Source organism: Malus sylvestris, chromosome 1 (genome assembly GCF_916048215.2).
Source record: "Malus sylvestris chromosome 1, drMalSylv7.2, whole genome shotgun sequence".
Classification (NCBI taxonomy): domain Eukaryota; kingdom Viridiplantae; phylum Streptophyta; class Magnoliopsida; order Rosales; family Rosaceae; genus Malus; species Malus sylvestris.
In genome coordinates this window covers 22,402,647-22,429,336 of record NC_062260.1, presented here as the reverse complement: position 1 = coordinate 22,429,336, position 26,690 = coordinate 22,402,647, and the positions used below count along the sequence as shown (strand labels likewise).

The 26,690-nt window shown below is 37.7% G+C and overlaps 5 protein-coding genes across 5 annotated transcripts; 3 read left to right on the top strand and 2 right to left on the bottom strand.

Annotated features, from left to right (window-relative positions):
- The first annotated feature begins 10 nt into the window (after positions 1-10).
- On the top strand, positions 11-3,717 carry LOC126629369 (uncharacterized). Its single transcript, XM_050299399.1, has 6 exons — positions 11-216; positions 924-966; positions 1,070-1,156; positions 1,758-1,923; positions 2,358-2,634; positions 3,098-3,717. Exons 1-6 carry the CDS (start codon positions 163-165, stop codon positions 3,287-3,289), a joined length of 819 nt encoding a protein of 272 aa, XP_050155356.1. The 5' UTR covers positions 11-162; the 3' UTR covers positions 3,290-3,717.
- A 2,677-nt stretch (positions 3,718-6,394) lies between these two features.
- LOC126620637 (delta-1-pyrroline-5-carboxylate synthase-like) lies at positions 6,395-12,462 on the top strand. Its single transcript, XM_050288853.1, has 20 exons — positions 6,395-6,572; positions 6,867-6,938; positions 7,064-7,167; positions 7,296-7,398; positions 7,670-7,831; positions 8,066-8,343; positions 8,661-8,811; positions 8,968-9,132; positions 9,307-9,384; positions 9,712-9,801; positions 10,143-10,229; positions 10,357-10,443; positions 10,525-10,621; positions 10,747-10,850; positions 10,989-11,064; positions 11,360-11,510; positions 11,598-11,666; positions 11,844-11,910; positions 11,999-12,069; positions 12,185-12,462. Exons 1-20 carry the CDS (start codon positions 6,513-6,515, stop codon positions 12,264-12,266), a joined length of 2,154 nt encoding a protein of 717 aa, XP_050144810.1. The 5' UTR covers positions 6,395-6,512; the 3' UTR covers positions 12,267-12,462.
- A 295-nt stretch (positions 12,463-12,757) lies between these two features.
- Positions 12,758-14,583, bottom strand: LOC126620647 (uncharacterized protein At2g39795, mitochondrial-like). Its single transcript, XM_050288865.1, has 3 exons — positions 14,249-14,583; positions 13,230-13,573; positions 12,758-13,131 (listed from the first exon to the last, which is right to left on the bottom strand). The coding sequence occupies exons 1-3, from the start codon at positions 14,504-14,506 to the stop codon at positions 12,972-12,974; spliced, it is 762 nt and encodes a 253-aa protein (XP_050144822.1). The 5' UTR covers positions 14,507-14,583; the 3' UTR covers positions 12,758-12,971.
- Positions 14,584-16,576: 1,993 nt separating this feature from the next.
- LOC126621953 (CASP-like protein 5B2) lies at positions 16,577-19,757 on the top strand. The gene is made up of 3 exons (XM_050290587.1): positions 16,577-17,017; positions 18,319-18,451; positions 19,207-19,757. Exons 1-3 carry the CDS (start codon positions 16,887-16,889, stop codon positions 19,402-19,404), a joined length of 462 nt encoding a protein of 153 aa, XP_050146544.1. The 5' UTR covers positions 16,577-16,886; the 3' UTR covers positions 19,405-19,757.
- A 748-nt stretch (positions 19,758-20,505) lies between these two features.
- Positions 20,506-23,028, bottom strand: LOC126621943 (mannose-1-phosphate guanylyltransferase 1-like). Its single transcript, XM_050290579.1, has 5 exons — positions 22,793-23,028; positions 22,127-22,259; positions 21,849-21,911; positions 21,527-21,766; positions 20,506-21,409 (listed from the first exon to the last, which is right to left on the bottom strand). Exons 2-5 carry the CDS (start codon positions 22,235-22,237, stop codon positions 20,738-20,740), a joined length of 1,086 nt encoding a protein of 361 aa, XP_050146536.1. The 5' UTR covers positions 22,238-22,259; positions 22,793-23,028; the 3' UTR covers positions 20,506-20,737.
- Positions 23,029-26,690: the final 3,662 nt, after the last annotated feature.

Sequence of the window (26,690 nt, the reverse complement as noted above, 5' to 3'; positions counted from 1 at the left end):
TCTTGTACTCTGCGTTCCTTCCAAATTACGAAAAGCAACGTCTTTTCTAGGACTCGGCTCTCCGACTCAGTTTCAGCTCCCGACTCGAATCCCTCGTACTCGGAATCTCAAGCCCAGTGACTTTCTGAGCCTCAAAACGCAGCGTTTTGGTTTCCGTCTCAAATGGACGAGTCCTACGCTGGCCTCCCCACCAGCCACTTGCTCGGCTCTGTCCCTGTAAGTTCTCCGATCGATTTTACTTTTGATTTTTGTGTTATTTTTTTCCCCAATTCGCGAATCGTCGAATCGGACTTGTAGGGTTGTACATGGCTGATTGGGTGTATCTAGATTCGCTTTGCATGAGTGTAATTTGTAAGCCAAGTGATCTTGGAGTCTGTTTGTTTCCCGAGAAAATGAGAAGTGAAGGAAAAGAAAATTTTGGAGGTCTGGAAAATCAGTGGTTTCGACATTTTTTTATTAAATTTTTGCCCCTTTTCTGTGCTGGCAATATGTAGCTTAGAATTTGAGGAATTTCTTACAATTAGTTATAATTTCTTGATGCATTTCCATTTTTAAATATATCTAATTTCCAATTTGAGCAACCGTTCTCTAACTAGTAGTTGCGATTTTTAATTATAATTATCATGGATTATTTTAGGAAATTAGGATATGATCCCATAAAGCTAGTTTCTTACAATTGTGAAAGAAGCTGAAATTTGTTTGGTAAGCTTTTTTCTGTGGAACTATTTCTGTGCGGAATCCCTCGAAGCGTTTCGGGATCATGTCCTTTTGAACAAGCTTATTTAACTACCCACATTTTACAAACTTGCTAGATGTGCTTATACTAAGTTTCTTTAAGTAGTAGTAGTTGGTTTCCCTCGAAATGTTGAATAAATCACATATCTTTGCATTACCTTCTTTTTTTTGCCTTTTGGGTTTGATAGGCTGTTACTGAAGATAAAGAAAAGGGTACCACAAGTTATGAAGGTATTATACTTTAAATTATTTTCTATTTTCTTCTTCAAAGTAAAGGTTCACCGGAATCATTATTTATTTCCTACTTGAAAGAATTTTCTTTGAACTCGTGCAGCACCTGAAGCGAATTTGCAAATCTTCCCCCCAAATTATAATCGAGGAGAGAAAGGGGGTGGTTATCAAACTGTTGGAAGTACAAGTGGTATGGCATTCAAATGGCAATTTACATTCAAGTGCTTTATATGTAGATTTAGTTTTTAAGAAAACAGCAAAACTTAGTCAACCAATCATCCTCATTTATTTTCTGGTGAATTTTGTATTTTGGTTGATTTTTAGGGACACTAGAACAAATGTGTAACAGACTAGAATAAACTAGAGTGTCAAATTTGAGTGCTATAAAAGCATGAAACCTAATTAATTTTCAGCGGAAGAAAATCTGGAGTAATTTTCTATTTCCTAAACTGCACCCCGTTCGTGGGGAGTGTGGGAGGATTTGAACCTCCTTCCACCCCTAGTTGATTTTTTCATTGCAGATTGATGTTATTATTTGTATCTTTGTGACACTGCACCTGAGTTTTTATGTACATGATCAAAGTTATTATGCTTTCTTATGACTGATTGAAACAGTTCTGGCATGTTATCTTCCCCAAGATATGTTCTTATCTTTCTATGTTTATTTAATCTGCCTTTTTTGTTTCTCTTAACTCTGTAAATTCTCGTTATAGGTTTCATTTGCAAATTGCAATGCCAGCTACTTTATTTACTTTGTATCTAATGATCTCTTCTTCTGTCTATCCACGCAGAAACATTTGAGCAACAACCAGCCAACAACTGGAGGGGAGTATTTAATATCGCATCATACACACAATATTTCAATGTGGATACAGACGTCGTCTTAAACAGAATGCTTAGTTCTCTATATCCCCATACTGGAGATTTTTTCAGCAAAATTGATGCCAACCCTGATCTGTGAGTTTCTGGTCTTTACTTCCCATATTTCTTTATCTTTTGTTTCGTGTGCATGTTTTTTCACTTCTATATTAAAAAAGAAAGAACCATGAGCCTCAGTTTCTTTGAAGAGTTTGATATTCTCATGTAGGCTTTTGAATGGAGCTCACTGTCACTCTTATGCTTTATTCAGTTTTAAAATCTGGTAACATTATGTCAGATTGTGTCTTGTACAAATTGAGAAATACATATGCAACGTCCTCTTCTGTAACATCGCAAGCTTGGATTTTGAGTTTTAAGTTTGCATTGTCTCATCAGAAAAAGTTATGTAATCACATGAAGGAAATTGTGCAAAGGCTAATCTGAAGGCAATATGTTTTTGTATTGGCACAGAAATGAGGGAACGTGAACATCTAACATTTCGCTTTCTTCGTGTGAGTTTCTGTAATGTGTAGATATGGGCTAGTCTGGATTTCCACTACGTTAGTGTTTGTGCTTGCTGCACTTGGAAACTGTGCCACCTACCTCATGGACAAGCGCACTGATAGCAGTACTGCTTGGGATTTTAATGTCAGTTATATGAATATGGCAGCCTTTTCAGTCTACGGTTATGCAATTTTGGTGCCATTGGCATTCTATTTCTTGATACAGTATATGGGCACCTCCAATGCCAGCCTAGTTCGCTTTTGGTGTATGTGGGGATACTCTCTCTTCATTTTCATTGCAGCCTCTGTAAGTACCTGCCTTTTGTTAGTTTTTGTGTATTGCTTCCCCCACCCCATTTTTTTGACTCTGTTGGAATATTGATAATCATTGAAAGGCCAAAAGCAGAAATAAGTAATCTTCCTTGGGATGAGTTGCAAATACTCTCTCGATAATATTCAAATATTTGTGCTGAACTGGACTAGTCCAAAGTTCTTTTAAGCTCAAATTGATCTGTTTAGGCTAAAACGTTTCAACTTCCTGGTTCTTGGGGATATTGAGCGCTGATTAATTGACATTTTGGGAAATGATGTTCGGCAGGGGAATTTCTTCCTGCCAGGCACGTGTGTATTCATTCTCAAGCAGAACACTGTTTTAGCTGGAACGTTATTAGCTAATATCGTACAATTTATTATTCCGTCATCTGATACTAATTAATATCATAAAATCTATTATTCCGTCATCTGATACTATTTCACCGGAACATTTTCAGTTTCTGTTGCTTATCCCAGTTGAGGCTCTTCGGTGGATCTTTATACTTCTCGTTGGCGGGTACTCTGCTTGCTTTGTTGCCTTTAATCTCAGGTCCAATATGGAGGGGAATGAACTCTCAATTGTGGTGATCGCTGCATTTCTCTTGCAACTGGGTCTGGCAATCTTCTTTAAGGTCTACTTCTTTCCATGAGCGTTACTAAGTGCGGTCAGTCTCTGAATTATGAACCTCAACCAACTGTGTTTACATGATTTGGGGTATTTATTTTTGACGTCGGCCGGAGTAGTACTTCTCTGGAGTTGGGGTTTTCCTGTGTGTTCATATTCCGCAAACTACTCACTTGGTTGTATTGGAGTCGAATGAAGAGCGAGTGCCGTGGCGTGGATTAAATTCTTTGGAAGAGAGAACTTTGGCCCTAATGAGTAGGACTAAGCTTTTATTATCTGCTTTTGTATTGGCTTAAGTAGATCATAAATCGGTGTTTGTATTTCACGCTTTTTCCTTGATCTTATAATTTTAGGAAAACTAATGAAAATGATTTGAAAACTTTGAGTTTTAACGATAAGGACAAAATAAAAGGTAAAGTGAATAGTTACATGATTGACTTTTGAGTGTAAAAATATGGTTTTTCGTTAAAGTTCTCAATTTTCCCCTTCAAACCTGAGTTTGTAAATAAATGTCTTCAGAGAGGTTATTATGGTATTTACACTTTAAGTTGATTTCTTATCCATTCTTTAGAAAATGACCCTGATTTATTATTGGGAATTGGGTTGAAATGATTAATTTACAAATCTTAATTACTGAATTGACCTAAGTTAAATAATGACGACATATTAATTAAACATGAACAAGATATTGAATCATTTATCATGATATATCGATTGAAAAGTAATCATTTCAACAGTAAGCTTTGTAAATTTATCATTTCAACCAATTTTTCGTTGTTTTTTCGGCTCCTTGCAAAGTGGGTCCCGCCTCCTTTAAATTTTTTGATGTCAGATCGAATGAGTTAAAGAATATACCAAAAATTAACAAGGATGATGGTACTATCATACTAAGAGTTGATTTACACACTCGTTTTCTCCTTTAACCCTTCCTTTTTGTTTACATCTCTTGATTCTTCTTTGATTTATTAAATCCAACGGTGATAGAAAAATAACGGAGTGCATAAGAAAGGGATGAAATACGGACATCACTTCCCTCAAGCACTTATCTTTCTTTCGAGAAAACCGGACGAATATACGTCACACATGCACAAACACATCCACATTGCCACTCAGCCAGACGATCATGAACCCACAATACAGTTCGTTCAATGGTTGGTAAACTTTGCTGTCGTTGAATCTTTGAGACGTGCCACCATCTAACGCATGACTTTTACGGCTAATTACACGACACATAAACAAAACTCATGAGGAGTGAGCAACCTTTGGTGAATCGAAGCAGACAGTTCGCAACAGATGCAGCTCCACAGCTGTTTGCCTTTCCCTGTCGACTCTGCACTGCAAAGATATTAAGCCCCTTTAAAAACTGTTACATGTTTGTTTGGATTTTGAGAGAGGATCCTCCAATTTAAATAAAAAAATTACAATGGTTTCTGACCGCATAATGTACGATGAACGAATATGATTTGAGGATCATTGGGATCCTCACAAATAGAATCGGACGAGAATCCTCACTCATTAAAAAAATTAAAAATGCTTTGCAGGTCGAATTGATCGTACAAAGTAGTTTTGGATGGGAACAGAGGTGGAGGTGGGACGTGGGAACTCGGCCGTGTTTGGAAAGATTGGTTTGATTGGTACACAGTTACTTACACATGGTTGGTGTCAGTTTCGTTGAGATCACAAACTCAGTATTTGTTTTGATTTTGGTGGAGACAACTTTTCTCAAGTGTCAATGAGAGAATCCACTTTTCATGACTTTGTTTTGGTGGAGTAAAACAAGGCAAGTGTTTTGTGGGTGATAGATGTTTTAGATGTGAATTTGGGAATGCTTTTAGAACGGTTAATTTTTATTTCGTTCTGATCTGTCAGAAAAATAAGTTTAAACTGATTATGGATTCAATTTTTACTATTTAGTATGATTTCGTGAGCACTTTATAAGAGAGAAACTTTAGTAGGATTGTCTGACTAGCCACATGATTAGGTCAATCTTAATCATTTTGATATTTTTCATCACTAGAGAGAAATAGTTAATTGTTAGGAAAAAAGAACATTAGTGGGGATTGTACGACTCAAAATTGCATAACCATTATTGATTTTCGCTATTGCAATAAAATGTCATATGTAATATAATAGTAGTGTTTGATTTAAAAGAAAATAAACTTTATGAATGTGTGCTTCTGTGAGATTAAGTAATAAATACCTGTTTAGTGTATCGAAGCAAAACAATCTTATTTATAATTTATGCAAGGTTCCCGAAATCTTAAAGACAGTTTTGCTCTACGAGGCAATTATTGAAATGAAACAACACATATCAATAAACTCATTCTATATAAATTAATCTCGGACATACCAAACTTGAAAGTTTTTACAAATAAAGAGAAATAGTATTACATCAGAATATTAACTGGAATGCTTTGAAATAGGAATGAGGATCTTGAGAATCCTTAAATCGTGTCAATTCGTCATACATTATGCGGTTAGAAATCATTTTAAATATTTTTATTTAATTTAAACATAAACCGTACCTGACGAAAACTGATTACACAATATATGATAAACGAAAACAATTTGAAAACTTATAAAATCCTACAAAGAGAATCCAAAGAGCATGGTCATTCTTGAAATAGAACAATATTAATGACCTTTAGTAGTACACTTTTGCCTGCAACACCTAGAACCGCACGAAATGTGGATCTAATCACAGTGGCGTACTCGTCATCTTTTGTCGTCTTGTCCGCGCCTCCTGCCCGCCTCTCCATGCGTCCGTGCGCCGCCTAATTATTTTAAGCTCACAAACCCTAGACCCTCAGAAACCGACACGTCTCTCTTTTCTAGTCGAACTTCCCATTCTACCCCTCATCGTCCATCACACGACGTCGCCTCATTGGCGGCAGCGAAAGCTGATAGGGGCTGAGGGTTGACTATTTGACTTCCTCCCCAACTCTACTGCTCACCGTAGAAGGAATTTTAATGAAAATTTACGGTATTGTTTATTTTAATAAAAAATTATATTTTTAGATTAAAAAATTAATTATAATACTATTTATTTTATTCTTATTTTAAATCTTAAAATTTTCAAACTAATTTCTTTAGTTTTTTCTCGTATATAAATATCCTCCCAGCAACGTCTGCGTCCCAAAATTATTCTTTCAGACAACCGAAAAAAGGGGGGGAACAGCGCGCTTCCGAGTCGCCTCGTTCTCAGGACTGAGTTTTGACTCGCCGCCGCCGACCTCCACGAGTCAGAAATGGAGGAAGTGGATAGCTCTCGAGGTTTCCTCAAAGACGTTAAGCGCCTCGTTCTCAAGGTACATATTTTCCCGCATTAATCTCTTTCTCTCTCTCTCTCTCTAAACTCCTCCATTTCTGAATTAATTTTTGTCGTCTTTTTCGAAAAATTGGTAATTTTATTTCCATTTCAACTAAAATGGAGCTTCAAATGAGCCTTTTTTTTTGGCAAATTTGAAGTTTTTTGGTAGATATTTATTGAAATTTTAGTTCCCCCAAACATTTATAGCAGAAAATTTGATATCTTGAGAGTTTTGGTAGTGTGATTAGTAATGTGATAAATGTTTCTTGATGTTTTGGTTGGATTAATGAAGGTTGGGACTGCCGTTGTGACTCGAAACGACGGAAGAATTGCTCTTGGAAGATTAGGCGCGCTTTGTGAGCAGGTATGATAATCGAGCAGCAGTGCACTTTGATTTACCTTTTTGCTCTTTTGTTTACCATTTTATTGATTGCTTATGCGATCGGGCGTTTTGCGGGTTGGAATTTGTTAAATTGATACCAAATGCAGCTTAAGGAGTTGAACTCTCAAGGATATGAGATTATATTGGTGTCATCTGGTGCTGTGGGCCTCGGCCGTCAGCGGCTCAGATACCGGAAATTAGTTAACAGCAGGTTCGTATCGTGTCCTTAACTACTGACATTGCTGCCAGTTGTTTGGATAACTTTAAAGACATGTTCTTTAGAGGCTCTTATGTCCGAAAAAATTTCGATTCTAATTGATAGTTATTGAATTGCTGCAGCTTTGCTGATCTCCAGAAACCACAAGTTGAACTTGACGGGAAGGCGTGTGCAGCTGTTGGACAGAACTCTCTGATGGCTCTCTACGATACGTTGTTTAGTCAGGTGAATGCAAAGATCCTCTCTTAAATCTGTTCTCAAGCTGTATCGAACCCTTGATTTGGACTTGACGTTTGGTTATTTAAGTTCTTACAAGCAATGCTGGATCTTAAGATATATAAAGGTCGTACCCAGTGCACAAGGCTCCCACTTTAAGATATATATCTTAAGATTTATATCTCATAGATCTTAAGATATATGAGTTTTCTAATTATTTCCCCATTCAATTCAGTTTTTCTTTTGCTTTTTCCTAACCCTCATTTGTTCTCCCTTGCAGTTGGATGTGTCGTCAGCTCAGCTTCTTGTAACAGATAGCGATTTTAGGGATAGAGATTTTAGAAAGCAACTAGGTGAAACTATGAAATCGTTGTTATCTCTGAGGGTTATTCCTATATTTAATGAAAACGACGCAGTCAGTACAAGGAAAGCTCCATATGAGGTATAATACTCTTCCATGATTGGTGTGTGATATCACTTTGTTGTGGTAATGGTATTCTATGGGCAGGACTATCACAATCTTAGCCTTGCCACTATGGATTACGAAGAAAGACAAGAAATATTGGGACTACTTATGAACACAATATGTTACATACACTATCTCATACTTATTTTCCTTTTCGAAACACCAAGGAACTCAAATGTTTTTACACGGTATGTGTTCCGCTCATTGCAGGATTCTTCTGGTATATTTTGGGATAATGACAGTTTGGCAGCTCTACTGGCTTTGGAGCTAAAGGCTGATCTTCTTATTCTTTTGAGTGACGTTGATGGTCTATACAGCGGGCCTCCAAGTGACCCCCGTTCAAAGCTTATCCATACATACGTAAAGGAGAAGCATCAGACTGAAATTACTTTCGGAGACAAATCTAGAGTGGGAAGAGGGGGTATGACTGCTAAAGTAAAAGCTGCTGTCAATGCAGCTTATGCTGGCATCCCTGTTGTTATTACAAGGTGTGTTTTAATACTTGGTTGTGTCAGGAGTGCTAAACTATGTTATTCTGTTGCGTCAGTTTAACTATATAATTTTATGATATATTTTAAAAATTCCGTTCTAGTTTAGAAGAAAAATCATTATTTTAACTTTATGATAATGAGATTAGAGAGGGTGGTTGAAACCACATCTTTCTTAGAAGTTAGAGTCCCACATACTCCAAATTTCAAATTAAATCGAATTGGACTTGTAGTTTTTATTTATGTTTTTAATGGTCGTTGCAATCTGAATCCAATATGTTTCCCCTGACCGTGTACCAATCTCTTTATTTGTTAAGTGGGTTTGCTGCTGGAAACATCTCTAAAGTCCTTCAAGGGCAACGTATTGGTACCCTCTTTCACCAAGATGCTCATTTATGGACACCAGTTAAAGAAATTGATGCAAGAGGGATGGCAGTTGCAGCCAGGGAAAGTTCCAGAAGGCTTCAGGTAGCTTTGTTTACTTCCGTTACAAAGTTTAAATATGTTTACTACTGCTTATAAATACTGTTCCAGTCGCTGGCCCTCTTTATTCACATAATTGTTTAGCAATGGATATTCTCTAAGTTCAGCAGAACAAGTAACTTGGTGACGCTTTCTCTACAGACCATGACTTCAGAAGACAGGAAAAAAATTCTTCTGGATGTAGCTGATGCCCTTGAAGCAAATGTAAAATTGATCAACATTGAAAATGAAGCTGATGTTTCTGCGGCACAACGAGCAGGATATGAAAAATCATTGATATCTCGGCTGGCTCTGAAGCCTGGGAAGGCAAGAGAGCCAAGTTCTTTTGCTATTTTAGATAAATGTTTAGTTACATTCGTTTTTTTATTATTGTCGCTGGTCACTACCTTTCTGTACAATGTGCTCACTAGACTTTTTGTATTTATTTCTCAAAACTGATGTTCCCTTCATCTTTTTTTCTGTCATGTGCTCATACTGTAGATTACAAGCCTTGCAAAGTCTATTCGCGTGCTTGCAAACATGGAAGATCCAATTGGTCGTGTTTTGAAAAAAACTGAGGTAAGGGAATGCGGTATAAGGATCATTATTTCTAGCTTATGATATTCTTACACAACATTGCTCAGGGTTCAAGAGTGTGGACAACGATATAAAACAAACAAATAAAACAATAGAGAGAGAGAGAGAGAGAGAGACAAAGAATAAATTCAAAGTATTCACTCCACAATCAATTTCTTACTTAGAGATATTTGCGGTCATTGACATATCTGTAATACATAGTCTAGAATCTGCAACCAAAATCATTTATCTTTTGTCAAATGGAGCACCGTAATCGGTTGTTGTGCTGACGAGTAAGTGATGCTTCTGTTGGTTACACTTGCCTTCCAGCTTGCAGATGGTCTTGTCTTGGAGAAAACATCAAGCCCACTGGGTGTTCTCCTGATTGTATTTGAGTCTCGTCCTGAAGCGCTAGTACAGGTAAACAGTGAAACTTTGGAATATCAAACTGCATGTTATCTTATTTCATATGAATTTTGTTTGTCTTGTGTGGAAAGTGTAAAATAAATGTGGACAACTGAGATGCATCGCAGGAGAGATGCAGCTCAATACCATCTGTAATCTAACAGCTTGGAAATCAGATCTCATCTAAGAACCTTATACGAGAACCTTGAGAAAGAATTTATTGGTTCTTTATATTAAATATTTCACGAAGTTCATATTGAGTCTCTGTCATTACTTTTATGTTCTGGGGAAGACTTGCATTTCTTCCTCATCATACACCTAAGGGTTTTTGTATTTTTGTTTTATGATTTGAATAGATAGCTTCATTAGCAATCCGAAGTGGGAATGGGCTTCTCTTGAAGGGGGGAAAGGAGGCTAAGAGATCAAATGCAATTTTGCACAAGGTCTGTTTTCTTTCACTTCAATGGTTTGTACAAAATATATAGACAAATGATGTTTGCATTCCCTTTTTCATTGTCAGTGAAAGAATCAATATACTAAAAGTATTTTTCATAAAAAAAAAATATGTAGATTATCACCGAAGCCATCCCAGAGAGTGTTGGTGGAAAACTAATTGGACTTGTGACTTCAAGAGAAGAGATTCCAGATTTGCTTAAGGTGAGTATAGCATAGACTGATAACCAATTCCTTGGTCAATTTCAGATGATAACTAGGACTAACTAAAAAATTAATTTCCAGCATGATGACGTGATTGATCTTGTGATCCCAAGAGGCAGCAATAAACTGGTTTCTCAAGTCAAGAATTCGACCAAGATTCCAGTTCTTGGTCATGCTGGTTAGATATACTTATTTTATTCTTCATTTATATACAATCTGATTTTTCCTGTATTCTTGTTTTGTGAGAAAAAATGTGATGGTGGCTGCTGTAGTAAAGAGAACAACTGCATGTTTTCTATGCAGATGGAATATGCCATGTGTATATTGATAAGTCTGCTAATATGGATATGGCAAAGAGAATTGTTTTGGATGCAAAAATAGATTATCCAGCAGCGTGTAATGCAATGGTAATTTATCTGTAATTTATAATTTCTGGATGATATCTTTTGATGGCATCTCAGAATCTTTCCACTGCAGTTATGAACTTACATTTGTAGTTGCACGTTTATCATTTGTAACAGTTTGTTGTTGTGTGTTATTCTCAGGAAACACTTCTAGTCCATAATGATTTGAAGAGTACAGCCGCATTTAATGATCTTGTTGTTGAGCTTCGCACTGCAGGTACAATTTTCATGAAGAAAACTTATTTTCTTTTAAAAAAGGGCATTGAGGTGGGTGAGAGTAACTAAATTTTTCAATCAGAGTTCCTGGTGATACTTGATACTGTTCATTTGCCCTTTGCTGGTTGAGAACTAGAATAACTGAAATTTCCAATCACGGGCATGTAACAGAACAATATTCTGTTACTCCCCACCCAAGCTTGGGAAGCAGTTTTAAAGAGACGCCAAGAAAAATTGTTTTAGTGAAACATGCCATCAGAAGGATTAAAGAAATTAAACTCGGGTATCATTTGCAGGTGTTACTTTATATGGTGGACCAAGAGCAAGCGTCTTGCTCAGGATTCCTGAGGCACATTCGTTCCACCATGAGTACAGTTCAATGGCTTGCACTGTTGAGTTTGTTGACGATGTGCATGCAGCAATTGATCATATACATGAACATGGAAGGCACGTTAAAATTTCCTTTTTTAGATGGATTACATGTCAATCACTTGTATGAAGCTGTCATTTATCTTTTCTTTCCTCGTTTTGCAGTGCACACACTGATTGCGTCATTGCAGAAGACCAAGAAGCTGTGGATGCGTTTTTAGGTAAAGTTGACAGGTATGAATGATTCCCGTCTTTTCACCTGAGGCTCTATGCTTTCCATGTCAATCAGAATATTCCGTAATCAAAGGCTACACAGACTTAGGCCGACTAAAATGGTTGAACAGAAAAATGGTCCTAATTGTTCGTTCTTTAACGTTGGCACATGACGTTGCTTGTTATATATGTTGGCAGTGCTGCTGTTTTCCACAATGCAAGCCCAAGATTCTGCGATGGGGCTCGATTTGGACTTGGTGCAGAGGTAAAACATGATCTTGCAGTGACTGTGAAAGACAGTTATATGTCAAGGCTTTGAGTCTTGTACTTAATTCTCTTCCCTTGCTCTACAGGTCGGGATAAGCACAAGTCGAATTCATGCTCGGGGTCCGGTAGGAGTCGAAGGACTGTTAACAACTCGATGGTAAGAAACCTCGGTTTATGTCACTACATTTTCACTTGAAGTACCAAAAGCACATTGAAGGAACGCTTTGCCTAAAACAAAAATATTGAGTTTTGATGTTTTATTGGACGTGCAGGATTCTGAGAGGACATGGACAAATTGTGGACGGTGATAAGGGGGTTACTTACACCCACAAGGACCTCCCAATTGAGCCCTAAATTTGCCATCAATCGCAACCGTCCATCTCCCATCTCCTACTTTTGAGAGAGAGAGAGAAGGGGGGAGAGAATAAATTACCATGTATTGGTATAATGTGTATTTTATCCCCACTCACATCAGCGCAAATTCATAAAATCTCTCTTTTTTTTTTTCTTCTAGAAAAATAATAAAATCATTTCCTTGCTTGCTCTTTCATCTCGTCTTGAATACACCTAATGCTATTTTCCAAGGTTTTGGCGATCCTTCCGGATTACTAAAATTGTTATCGGCACTTGAAAAAAGTAATTTTCGACGATATATTTCTCTAGTTATCGCGCAACTTGAAAAATGTTAATAGCCAATTTGAAAGCACTCTTTTCGTCCATCAAGTCACAAATGTTTTTTATCCAAATTTTAAGTCGTTGAAGAAGAACATCAGTAGAAAATATAAGCGAGGCTATGATGAATGCAGTCGGAACTGAATTCCGTTGATCAGAACGTGAACCGGATGTCGAGCGTGAAATTTTCATATGAAAAGCAATTAGTGTTGCACAAAAGCCTCCCCAACAAAAAGACCACATCCTCAAGGTTTCAATGAACTACATAATAATCGTCTTACAACTACTGATATGATCTGTTAACTTAAAAACAGTTGGAGTTTCAGAAGTGCAGGCCAAACCGTGCTCCCGATCTCTTCTACCAGATAATGTCTTAGGGTAAAAGTTTTACGCTTCGACGAAGCTCTTAAGTTGCTGCAACCAGTTTGCATATTCTTTGCTGTCCTTGTTGAGCATGTACTCATGCAAGAAATTGGTTGTGCTGGGCTTGATCCCTCTCACCTCCAAGTACTTGTGGAATGCCTTCTGAAGGTTCTCATCCAAATCGCTGCAATACAACAGACATTTGCGTCAATCACAGAAAAATTACGAAACAATAATCTTTGATCAATGCTACAAAAGTATTAGTAATTGATGGATGCTTACTGGAAGTCAGGCCCCTCGTAGGCGATTTGATCCTCAGAATCCTCTGGATTTTTCACTGCCAAGCTGTCAATTTGAAACTCATCAGGGTAAGCAGTGACGCTAAACTCGAGAACTGGTCCATCAGTCTTGGAGACAGTTACGACCAACGGGATGCTGGATTTGTTGGCGTGTTCATCGTTGTCATCATCCTGGTTATCATCGTCGTCGTCCTCACCAGTTACTAGATCAGGCATGTGAACTTCAACCTGTATGTCTTCACCTTGATATGTTCTTTTCAGCATCACTGTTTGGATTCCGGGAGTATCTTCAATTTTAAAAGGGAAGGATGATGGAACCTCCTCAACCTACAAAACCAGCACTTGAGTAGCGGTAATCATGGTGATACTTTATCATTAACGAATCACATAATTCAAGTACAAGTAATAAATCACTTCCCGACTGCTCGAGAAGAGAAACAGAACGATAAAACATTCAAAACTACACATATGCACACAAACATCTATCGGGAATCGAATCACGAGTGCAAACAGTCACATAATCCATTGTTCCTATTCTTCTTACAAATTCCAACATGAACAATAGATTATCCAAACACACACACAAAACATCTATTACTAATATTTGAAGATCATGTGGTTCTTTCACAAGAAGCCATTTTTCGAAAAACATACCGCTCAACAGGCAAATCAAAACCAAGTAAAATAACATAAAGCCACAGATGACAAACTTATGATCAATCTTACCATCATTAGTATGAGATGTATTGCAAAATTAATTTAAAAGTTAACTAAATTAAGAAAATGTGAACTCTTAACTCAAGAAATCCAACAATATCTGCAATGCGCTTCAAATTAGCAGTTCCCAAAAACAATTATTCAATTTAATTGATATGAGTTTTTCATAATCCACGAAACCAAACACAACAGAGCGACTATAACCTCATTCTTGCCCATTTCCCAAAATTTTCTCAGAAACCAAACAGTCCACAAAGCAAGAGAAAATTAACTAAAAAACCTCACCTTGTCGAGATCATCGGTCTCCTCAGCGCACTTGATCTCCGACTCGATGACCCTGATCAGAGACTGGTCCGAACTGTGGCTCGAGTAGTATCGATGGGTGGGAACGAAAGGGCTCGGTTGAGTGGGCTTGCGGGAGAAATTGAAGTGGTTGGCGGCGGTGGCAACAGCGCCGTGGTAAGATCTCTGGCCGCGAGCGAGGCGGCTGGCGAGTGGGGCCAGGGAGAAGGCCGATCGGCGGAGAATTGAAGTGAAAGCCATTTGGTTTGGAGGAGAAGAGAGATGAGGGACCTGAGGGTTTAGCTAGGGTTTTAGAAACAGGGCTTTCTCTCTCTGGGGTTTTAGGGCAGTTTATATACTGACGCGGGTGTTGTTCTCTGTGGTGTCATCTATTGTATGGACTTTTGCGACCAATGTTTTGTGGACATGTCAGCATTTGAGTAGGGTTTCGTTTCAATAATTACTTTTTTTAAAGAAAAATACTTGGCATGCAAGCCAACAAGAATAATTTCCGGATCCTTTTGGTGAGGATCATAGGAATTCGTAAATCGTTTGTATTTAATTTTAAATAAAAATATTTAAAATGATTTCTGACCGCACGATGTACATTAAACGGACATGATATTTGAAATCTTCTTCTTCTTTTTTTATGATATTTTATTTTGTCAAACGATAGATTTTATTAGATTAAATGTTAGATTAGCCACTGATAGAACCTTTGTTAGAATAGATGTTAAATTAGTCACGGATGGAGTTTGAACTCACGCCGTCATGCAATAACTCAACACATTTTCACCACGGTAATAAAAAGCCACTTTCTTTTTTTTATGATTAAATTAATTACTTTTGTACATATATGGAATTATGATTAGGAGAAATGACTTCTTATCTACCAAAAGTCTATTGTTTATTGATCGCATTTAACGGAACTAGATCCTCTCCGAGGCAAACCCTCAGGATCCTGCTGAGCGATAAACATGGGCCATTGGATTTTGATCCAACAGCTACAATTATTATAACTTTAAAAGGGACCACCTGTTTGTAGTCGTTGAATCGAAATCCAACGGCCTGTGTTTGTCGCTCAGTAGGATCCCGAGGGTTTGCCTCGGAGAGGATCCAGGTCCGCATTTAACAACAACAAAATGGCTATTCAATATTTCACTCCTAAAACAAAATTAGAGTATATATCTATACTACAAATTTATGGCCAAAAAATGGGAAAAGTAGGATAAGGACTGAGAGTTGGAACAAAACAAAATGAAATGTTACAGAAAATAATTTGACGAAAGTTGAAAACTAAAAATAAAATGGTTGTCGATTTATTTACAATATTTTTTTGAATATATTTATTTAGGGCTTTTTAGTCGTAATGATTCTTGAGATTGTCATATCTTTTTATTTTGGTCATTGAGATTTTAAATCAACAAAAGTGGTCCTTGAGTTTGTCCCCTCATTTTGGTCATTCCGTTCAAAATCTCCATGAAATGAGGATAAAATGACAAAAATACCCTCATTTTAGTTAAATCATTATGGCTAATCTTTAATTAAATTGAGGGTATTTTTGTCATTTTATCCTTATTTCATGGAGAATTTTCACGGAAGAACAAAAATGATTGTTGATGAACAAACTTAGGGACCACTACTCTTGATTTCAAATCTTAAGACCAAAGTGAGGAGTTGTGCCAATTTAATAACCATTTAGCTAAAATACCTTTATTTATTTCAAGTGCTATTTCAATCTAATCAGCTATGAAAAGAGAAATTAAATTTCACTGCAAAAGAGATAGTACACTGATGTGACTAACTTTGGATTCAAACTATAGGCTACTAATTTTTTTTTTTAACAAACGATATCATCTACACCAAGGAGATGAGGAGTGGGCTAAGTTTCACAATGAGCTAGCAATAATATGGTTCAAATTCACCTTTGGCGAGAATCGAACCTAAAACTTCTCATTTACAAGTAAAAGTGAATACCACTAGACCGTAGTACTAAGTGGCTATCTACTAAATATTCTATGTGAATAAAATTAGCAGCAACCTCTTCATTTCAAGCCAATAGAATTCCATCCACATGTAATCGTCCTAATCTTTTGTGTTACATTAATTTATTACTTGGATAAAAAAACATTCATTGTCCCAAATTTGGTTTCTTCTTCTCCACCAAGGAAAAGGGACAAGAAGATAAATTTTGTGTGGGCTAATAAAAAATGCAATCTACCCAATGGGCTCCTATAAAAATACAATTCATTTGTGCATCTTTCTTCACATTTGAGGGCCCAAATCAAAAGGAAAACCAACAAAACTATATTTTATACTTGATAGGAGAGAGAGAGAGAGAGAGAGAGAGAGAGAGAGGGAAAGCAGTCTCTCAGACTTTGACTCATGAGATAGATGAGAGCATTCCATTTCTCCCAACCCATGTCAAACATCTTTTTCTTCTTCTGCTAAAAATCCCAACTTTATCTCTGAAGGTCCCACATTTTAAGCCTCCCCTCCAAAAGTTGAGTTCTTGAGCTCTTATTGCATTAATGGTGGAGTAATATGAAAGTTAGGGCTCATTTGTAGGACTCAGAAAAGGGTCCTTTTGAGTTAGGCTAGAGAGAGAAATCTAGAGAGGGAGGGGAAGGGTAGGGAAGGGATGAAGAAGCTGTTTGGGAGCCCAGGGAAGGTGAGTGGGCTGGCACTGAGAATTGGGCAGTGCTGTTTTGCTGCTGCTGCTATTGGGGTGATGCTCTCTGCTCATGGTTTCTTCAATGCCACTGCATTTTGGTAAATATTATTTGCCCCCTTCTTTCTGTTTTACATTTTTAACTAAAAATTTCATGGAATTTGTTCTCCTCTGGTGGGTACGTGGAAATGGTTTATGTTTTTATTGATCGATTTCGGATTGGTTCAATTTGTAGCAAAATTTCACTAAGCTGGAATTCTCCGTTGATGGAAAAAAAAAATGGGTTTAGTTAGAAAGGAAAGTGGTGCACTGACGTGGGTTGGATTCCCTTGCTCAGTTTTACCAACTACATAGAAATTAATGGGGATGAATAAAGGGGGCATTTTTGCTCACCACCCTCAAATATCATCCTATTTATCACCATTGGATGAGTTTAAATTTTAAGACTTATGTCTATCCATTACACTGATCTCGAAATTTAGACTCGTTTGACAGTGATATATAGGGTGGTGAGCATCACCATCACTTGAGGATGGTGAGCAAAAATATTCCCAATGTATGCTTGGTTCTTGAGTTCTTCTATGGTTAATCTTGGCATTTGTTTAATTCGTCTACCCTCCTTTGTTGACCTCTGAGCTTAAATCTGTACAGTTTTAAGGATAAGATAAGAGATTCCGGACAATCTCCTCCTATTGAACTTATGCCTTCCACATAGGAGTCTAAAATCGTACACTGCTCCACTTATTTTGTTTGCAGAAACCTGAACATGATTAGGCATCTTTGTAGGGTGACAATGGCGAATTTAAGTTATAATTATGTTTGCAGCATTCCTTCAAAGTCATCCCAATAACACCTCTCTCTCTCTCTCTTTCTCACTTAACAACAAGTCAATGAAGCCATTCCTATCGTTCTGGACAATGAATGATTTTCTTCCCCTATGAACAAATGATTTCAATTCTCCCGTTTCTAGAGAGGTTTTCTTGAGAAATTGTAACCGGGGAAATTTTCTTCTAGCTTTCATCTGTTAACATGTGCGATTCACTTGATTTTCTCTGCATAAAGCCATACCTTAGTTTCTGTGTGTTCTGATAAGTAATATGATTCTTCCCAACTCAATTGCTTGATCAATTGTGTTCATTGAACTTGGGGAGTGTTATTTGCGAGTCTAACTTCTAACGTGAATAGAGTCACGTATCTTTGCCTATTTGAATACCATGCACTATGTACCCGTTGGTGCATACTTGTGTTAGGACTTATAATCTGCTAATTTATTGGTTGCTGTCCCTGCAAGGCATAAGATTCTTCTTTTTGTCCTTTCCCATAAACAGTTAGAAGTTTACGAGCTTCTCTTTTACCAATGTTTGAATAGTTGTAAATTCTTACCTGCATTTGTTGGATGCAGTTATTTGATTGCATCAATGGGGCTTCAAGTTGTTTGGAGTTTTGGACTTGCTTGCCTTGATTTACATGCTTTGAGGTCAAAGAGAAGCTTGCAGAATCCTATTTTAGTGAGCCTATTTGTTGTCGGGGATTGGGTAAGTTTCTGCACTGATTTAGTCATAGGTTTTTGGCATTTGGTTTTCAGAAACAAGTATGTGTGGCATCCGGTAAGTTTCTGCACTGATTTAGTCATTGGTTTTTGGCATTTGGTTTTCAGAAACAAGTATGTGTGGCATCCTTAATTTTAAGGGTTATGCATTATTTTCATATTTTTTATGGACTGGAGATGTTGGACCAGTGATTTGGAGAAGTTTTCAGAGAATTTATGCACTTATAAACTGAAACTTATCCTGATCACGTGGAACAAATGTTGGATCATCGGGGACAACTAAGTAGCTTAAAAATGTTTGAGAAAACATGGTCAGCTGAAAACTTCACTTCTGATGTGTGATCTTCAGGATACTGATTAACTTAGAAATGAGTAAAGCTTTCGGGGATCCTTCACTACACTTGAAACTAATACAATACATAATATTTACTAACATTTCCTGGAAAAAGTATCACCTTCACAGTAAAATGTCTTGATATTTGGAAATTAAGAGGGCATAATTTTAACTCCTAAATCCTAATACTTGGGGTCTGATGCATGAATGTCAAAATTTCCATTCAGCAAGTACGGAGCCATTGATAAAGATTCATTGTGCTTTAATCGTTTCTTGTAGCTATTGCACTACCACTACTAAACAGATTGTTTACTTTTGAGTTCTGATTCTGTTTATGGTTCGGTGTACAAATACGGAAGCGATTTCTGTATCAATTAATTCATGTTTAACAAAAATGAAAATTGCAGGTGACGTCTACGCTGTCATTGGCGGCTGCATGCTCATCAGCGGGGGTGACAGTTCTGTACTCAAAAGATTTGAATTACTGCAGGCCAATGCATCTTCCGTGCAGCAAGTTCCAAATCGCCGTTGCCTTCGCCTTCATCTCATGGTTTCTCCTCGCTGTTTCGTCAATTGTCATGTTTCGGTTGTTAGGCGCAGTATGAGTTTGACAAAACTCTACATATTCTTCAATCCTCCCCTGTAAATATGTCTGAGAACTATGGCCCCTATATGGAGCGAAATCCAGTACAAAGGGGATGCCACTGGGCAGTATCTCAAGTCAGCCGCGCATGTAGCCTTGAGATACTGCACGACATTTCCGTTGCATGGAAGTCCTTCTCCGTCTTCAGGTGTGGGGTCCATGACTTGAAAATGATCGTGTGTGTTAATTTTTGCAATGGAAGTAGCTCTCATGAGTGTAACCATATCGTTATATTATTGGTTATCTTTGCTTTGCTTTATTTTATTTGGTTGAAAATTCGGAAAGTGTGGTGGAATTTCACATGGTTTTTTACCACACTTGCTTCTCCTTTTGTCTTTTTCTATTTTTAATTTCCCATTTTGCCCCTGATTAGTGCATTTTCTTTTAATTAGTGACACTTAATCAAGGGCATCATTGTCTGTCAAAATCTGGGAGATTTAGATGGGTGAGCTGCTCATCCACGTCATAGATAAATGTGTGACAATAATTTCAATACCTAACTCCCTTTTCATTTGGTTCTAAAAAAGGCCTAAACTTCCACTTATGTGCCTCTCTGTCTCGCTCAATAGAATAATTGCAGTTTTGGACCAAGTCAATGAGTCATAGGATTTGCCTTGTGTTTGAGGAAACGGACAAGTGGTCCATGACATCTCTTTCTCGTTTGATCGGACCAGAAAAAGAAGAATATTCGAATCCGCAGAGGATCGAGCGACTAAGAGCACTAACCCATGCACCCGAAACTGTCCTTAGTTCTCCTCTTTTCTTTTATAGTATCATCTATGACAAAAGAAAGAAAAAACACCAGGCAAGGCTTGGTACGAAACTACTCTAATCAACGGGGGTAGGAAGGCACAACCGTGCCGCATATTGCTTTGACCAACTGGCATAAACCCCACATATGAAAGAGTTTGACAGAACAAGTTTTGGGTCCGCCAATGAAACAATTCACATAATATATGCCGCCGACACTTTGATCATGGAATCTTCCCGGATCAAAGTGCCACTTAATTTAATAACCCAAAAAAAAATCATATATTAATAATAACAAAGAATTCAAGCTTGATTGACAAGTAACACAGCCAGAGAGGCACTCATAAATTCATTCCTTTATACACTAAACATACACAATTCACAGCAATTCAAGTAACAGAGGACAACAACGACCCCAAAACTTCAAAAAAAAAAAACACACAAAGAAGGAGCAGCAGAGCCTTTGCGCTGTATAAAAAGGAAACAGGAAGGATAAAAGTAACAAATACATATCGAACAACGTAGCTTACCACCTCTCACCGACCCTACATTACAATTTCCGGCTTCAAAATGCTCGACTTGATTTCTTTGTGTGGCAATACCACACCTCCGTTGCTGTAAATCTCATCGCCCACGTGCACATCTTCTCCAAGGATGGTCATGTTCTCTACGCGAGCCCATTGTCCAACGGTGGAGTGCCATCCGATGATGCTGCTGGAAATGCAAGCGTGGTTCTTGATGCGGACTCCACGCATTACTGTGCAGCGAGAGAGCCTGACTCCTGACTCAATAACGCAGCCTGGACCGATTGCAACATCCGGTCCAATCAGGCACCCCTCGCCAATTTTGGCAGTCTCGTCCACCAGAACGTTTCCCACAATGTGGGCGCCTACGGCCAACTTGGATGAAGAGTTCTTCCTCAACGAATCCAAGTATAGCCTCAGACCGGTAATATAATCCCTTGGTTGCCCAATGTCCATCCAAAACCCTGGAAGGACCATTGCAAAGAGCTTATTCTCTGCTGCGATTTTCGGGAATACTTCTTTCTCAATTGAGGTTGGTCTGAGTTCAATTTTATCAAGAACGGAGGGGTTCAACAGGTAAATTCCAGCATTGATTTTGTTACCAACAAACAACTTTGGTTTCTCTACAAATTTCTGAACTTTCCCTGTAGACTCTTCCATAACCACCACACCATATTTTGATGGCTCATCCACCTATATGAAAAGAAGAAATTATTTTCAGTGACATTTGTCTTAAAGTCTCAAAAATGCCTCCAAGGCTCCAAGGAAGCTGGGTGCAAAGTATCGGGTAGAATTACAAATTAGTGTTACCTTGGTCACCATTATGGAAGCTTCTCCTCCATGGCCCTTATGGAATTCAATCATTTGCTTAAACGGGTACTCGCTGATAACATCACTGTTAAGGACAAAGAAGGGCTTGCCAGAATCATCAATCAGTTTGTCCCTAGCAAGAGCCAGAGGCCCAGCAGTGCCAAGGGGCTCGGTCTCTTGGGAGCATGTGATCTTGATGCCAACCTTTTCCTCAAACTCCTTCAAGAAAGTCATCATCACCTGCAGAAATGATAACGAGCATAAGCATTCAAAGAAACCTTCGGTAGCATGAATCTCTTCACAAAATGGTGACCTCGCCTACCTCTGGTTGGTAATTGATAGCCAGAACCACTTCGGTCACACCTATTGCCTTAAGCGCCTCTATCTGAAAGTAAAAAAACAAAAACAAAAACAAAAACAAAAACAAAAAATTGTAACATTTCATGATTTATACGATCACAAAAGCACGCATACATACAACACAAAGAGTAGGGATTTGATGTACGCACTATATTTGACGTTTTTGATAATTCCACAAAAGGAAATCCACTAGATCAAACGAAAAAAGAAAACATTTCCCAATTGCTAGAGAAATAGTACCTGATGCAGTATCATGGGTTTGTTAGCAAACTCAACAAGTGGCTTGGGGAAACTGAGTGTCAATGGCCGCAGACGCGTCCCGAAACCTCCAACAAGAATAAGTGCCTTCATTTTGATATGCCCTCTGCTTTCCCTGGTAATACTAATACAGTCAGAAAATCTTACAGGCAACTTCAACTCAGGTAATAATACACTCTAAGTTCAACATTCAGGTCATTTCTTTATCCTCTCAAACACATTAATCATCACAAAAATTCACATTCCCGGTTCACCGACATCCGAAAACCCGAAAAGCTCAAGACTTCAGCTACCATAGAAGCTACTTTCTAGCTAAATAATTCCCCGTTAACCAAATATAATACGCGACTTTTGTATGGCTTGTGCAACTTTAATCGGGAAAATTCCAACAAAAATCATAGAAACTCTATGTGCTGACATTACCAGCGCAATTAATCACATAAACTTCACCAGATCTGACATTACAAATTAAATTCATCCAAAAAATACTTCGACGAAGAATTCAAAGCTCAAAATACCCCAGAAATTCGCAAAATTAGGAATCGAAGCAATCAAATTAATCAACTTTTTGAACAATTCAATCCAAAATTGCGAACACATTGCCAAAAACTTCCGATCAAAATCGACGCCCAATGAACACTGAATTACCTCGGATCTCAGCAGATCAGAACCCGAACGGAGTCCGCCGCCGCAAATCGAGTTCGGACTCGGACGAGTGGGGAATCGGGTCGTCGAGAGCGAGTTGGCGCTAGTGGTATTGTTTTTCCAGCCGCGTCGGATTTGTACTTATACGCGCTGAGGGGAGATATTATGAACGTGGATTTCTGGCGGATCTCAAATTAAAATATTAATTCTGTTTTTCTATTAAATTTTGGGTCTCGTCCTCGGAAAGGACCTCTCTAGATCCCTCTCCACCTAATTCATTTAGTATGAAATTATGATCGTTAAAATTTGATTAAACGGTTACAATTATTTTTAAAAAACTCTTTATTTGTAATCGTTTGATCAAATTTTAACTGCTCGAATTACGAATTAGATGGATTAGGTGGAAAGGAACCGGCCCACGTCCTCCTGGCGCTAAGCTAAGGCTTTCTTACGCGCACTTTCGGGGTAGTTTCGTACTTTCGTCTGTTTATGTTGTGGATAAATTTGTACTGTAAAGTATGAAAGTATGATTCTTTTGTTTTTGGCGAAAATTATGGATTCTAGAAAGGGAGGGAGTTCTATTGGGAAAGGATAAAAAGGGGATTTGGGTGTGAATAGTTATAGTAATCGTAATTTACGGTGATTTATTTCATTTTTTATAACTAACACGGCATTTTTTAAGTTCAATTCTCGGCGCTAAAAAATCATACAATAAATGTTGTGAGTATTTCCGATACCCTGACACATAAACTGCCGTGACCAAGTCAGTATTTGATTTTTTTTAAGAGTTAATAATGGCTGTGATTATGTTGCATGGAGTTAGCCAATCAGTAATGAGGAATGACGATGATGATAGTGTCTCAATCAAGCACAACCAAACACTGCAAATTTTGGGCTTAGCCAAGATCAGGGAAAATTTTTAGTTGTGACAGGAACACGAATGGTACACCATGTGTTTTTATGTAAGTGGTAGAAAATTTTAATTTTTAAGCTATTAACTTTTAACACACATATCCAACCATTTACATAGAGACACGTGGTGTACCGCCTTGTGTGACGGTCACACTGAAAAATCTCTCCAAGATTAGAGCCGAGTGCTACACTCCTCGCCTTTTCACGCAAGTTAAAATCTCTCTCGTTGTAATTTAAATAATTTAAATATAGAATAATCGTTTATTGAAAAGAATATTCTCTCTACATAAATAGGGTTTTGTTTTGTAGATGAAAAATTATTTTTTTGTTATTAATAAATTAATTCTAATTCCCTTATTATTCATAAATTTCATGCTAAGCATAATTTATTTTCTCAAGCTAGGGATGAGCCAGATCAAATTTTCTGCATCCAAAATAGTTGTGGCATTTCTGTGGCCTCAATCATTGACTGACACATGATTATAAATTTAACTTTTTTAAATTTTGTTGTAAAAAACTTAATGGGTAAAAGACTGTTTACTACCCTCATATTTCATGGTTTTCAACATTTAGTACATCAAGTTTTTTTCGTCTCAGAGTCATACCTAAAGTGTACATTTTGGGACAGTCTCATACATCTGTTAGTCAAACTGTTAAATCTGCCGTTAATTGTGACGTGGCGTCCATGTGGACAATGACTGGGCGCCACGTGTCAGTCACGTTTTTTTTTCCCTTCTTTCTTCTTCTTCTTCTTCCTCCGACTGCAACTTTTTTTTTTCTTCCTCCTTCTCCTTCTTCCTTCCTCCTTCTTCCTTCCCCTTCTTCTCCTTCTTCCTTCTTCTTCCTTCTCCCTTCTCCCTTCTCCTTCTCCTTCTTCTTCCTCCGAATCTGGGGAAGTTTTTTTTTTTTTTTCTTCTTCCTCCTTCTTCCTCCTTCTTTCTTCTTCTTTCTTCTTCCTTCTCCTTCCTCCTTCTCCCTTCTTCTTCCTTCGAATCTGCCCAGATTCGGTTTTTTTTTCTCCTTCTTTCTTCTTCTTCCTCCTTCTTCCTCCTTCTTTCTTCTTCTTTCTTCTTCCTTCTCCTTCCTCCTTCTCCCTTCTTCTTCCTTCGAATCTGCCCAGATTCGGTTTTTTTTTCTCCTTCTTTCTTCTTCTTCCTCCTTCTTCCTCCTTCTTCCTTCCTCTTCTCCTTCTTCTTCTTCTTCTTCTTCTTCTTCTTCTTCTTCCTCCAAATCTGGGGAATTTTTTTTCTCCTTCTTCTTTCTCCTTCCTCCTTCCTCCTTCTTTCTTCTTCCTTCTTCTTCTTTTTCTTCTTCTTCTTCTTCCTCCTCCGAATCTGGGCAGATTCGGTTTTTTTTTTTTCTTCTTTCTTCTTCTTCTTCTTCTTCCTCCGACTGCAACCTTTTTTTTTTCTTCTTTCTCCTTCTTCCTCTTTCTTCCTTCTTTTTCTCCTTCTTCCTTCTTCCTTCTTCTTCATCTTCCTCAAAAAAATAAAAAAAATAAAAAACCTTCATCTTCCCCATATTCGAAGGAAGAAGAAGGAAGAAGGAGAAGAAGGGGAAGGAAGAAGGAAGAAGGAAGAAGGAAGAAGGAAGAAGGAAGAAGGAAGAAGGAGGAAGGGGGAAGGAAGAAGAAAAAAAAAATACCGAATCTGGGCAGATTCGGAGGAAGAAGAAGAAGAAGAGGAAGGAAGAAGGAGGAAGGAGAAGGAAGAAGGAAGGAGGAAGGAGAAGGAAGAAGGAAAAAAAAAAACTTCCCCAGATTCGGAGGAAGAAGAAGGAGAAGGAGAAGGGAGAAGGAAGAAGAAGGAAAAAGGAGAAGAAGGAGGAAGGAAGAAGGAGAAGGAAGAAGAAGAAAAAAAAAGTTGCAGTCGGAGGAAGAAGAAGAAAAAGAAGAAAGAAGAAAGAAAAAAAAAATGTGGCTGACACGTGGCGCCCAGTCATTGTCCACATAGGCGCCACGTCACAATTAACGGCACATTTAACAGTTTGACTAACGGATGTATGAGACTGTCCCAAAATTTACACTTTATGTATGACTTTGAGACGAAAAAAATTTGATGTATTAAATATTGAAAACCACGAAATATGAGGGTAGTAAACAATCTTTTACCCAAACTTAATATATATCAGTCAATAATTAGAAACACAAAAACCTCACATCTATTTTAAATGGAGAAGATTTGATTGTGGAAGAGGTCCCAGACGATGTGTGACATATTTAATTTGAGATCCACCAATCCCTATTAGTTTAAAGGAAAATTAATAAAAATAGCTTAAAAATTTTGAGTTTTAACGATAAAGACAAAATAAAAGGTAAAGTGAATAGTACCATGATTGATTTTTTTAGTGTAAAAATGTAAATTTTCGTTAAAGTGAACAGTACCTAAAGCTTTTCGTTAAAGTTTCCTCATTTAAATCAACTTGCAAGTTGCGGACAGATTTGCCAAAAAGGCAGCAAAAAAAAAAGCATATTCCGGATAAAGATGCACCCTCAATGCACCATTTTACCAATCACATGGATTTTGCTTGCTTCCAGGGAAAGATCCACATAAAGGTTTAAATAAACCCCAAATAGTATATAAGCACAAGGTCCAGCTAATTTCAGCCTTAAACTTTTGCTTGGCTATTGAAAAAAAGGTCATTGATATGCACCAAAACAAATGTCTGTCTTAATTACGAACAATGTTATTTGTACCACATTTACTGTCCATCTTATCAACTTTATAACAAAGGTGGAACCCATCTATACATGTGAGACTCATGTATATTTGAGAGATCATTGACAAGGTAATTAGTAAGGGGACGAATTCGTGACACCACTTTTTTACACAGCTTTTGACACATGTTTTTATGCGGCCCACTCCGTAATGTATTTTAATGATTCGCACATTCTATCTTTTAGGTCTTCCACCAAAGATCATATGTCTACCGAAAATCACACAAATTAGAAACCATATAACCGTTGGATTAAGGGTTTAGGGTTTCTTTG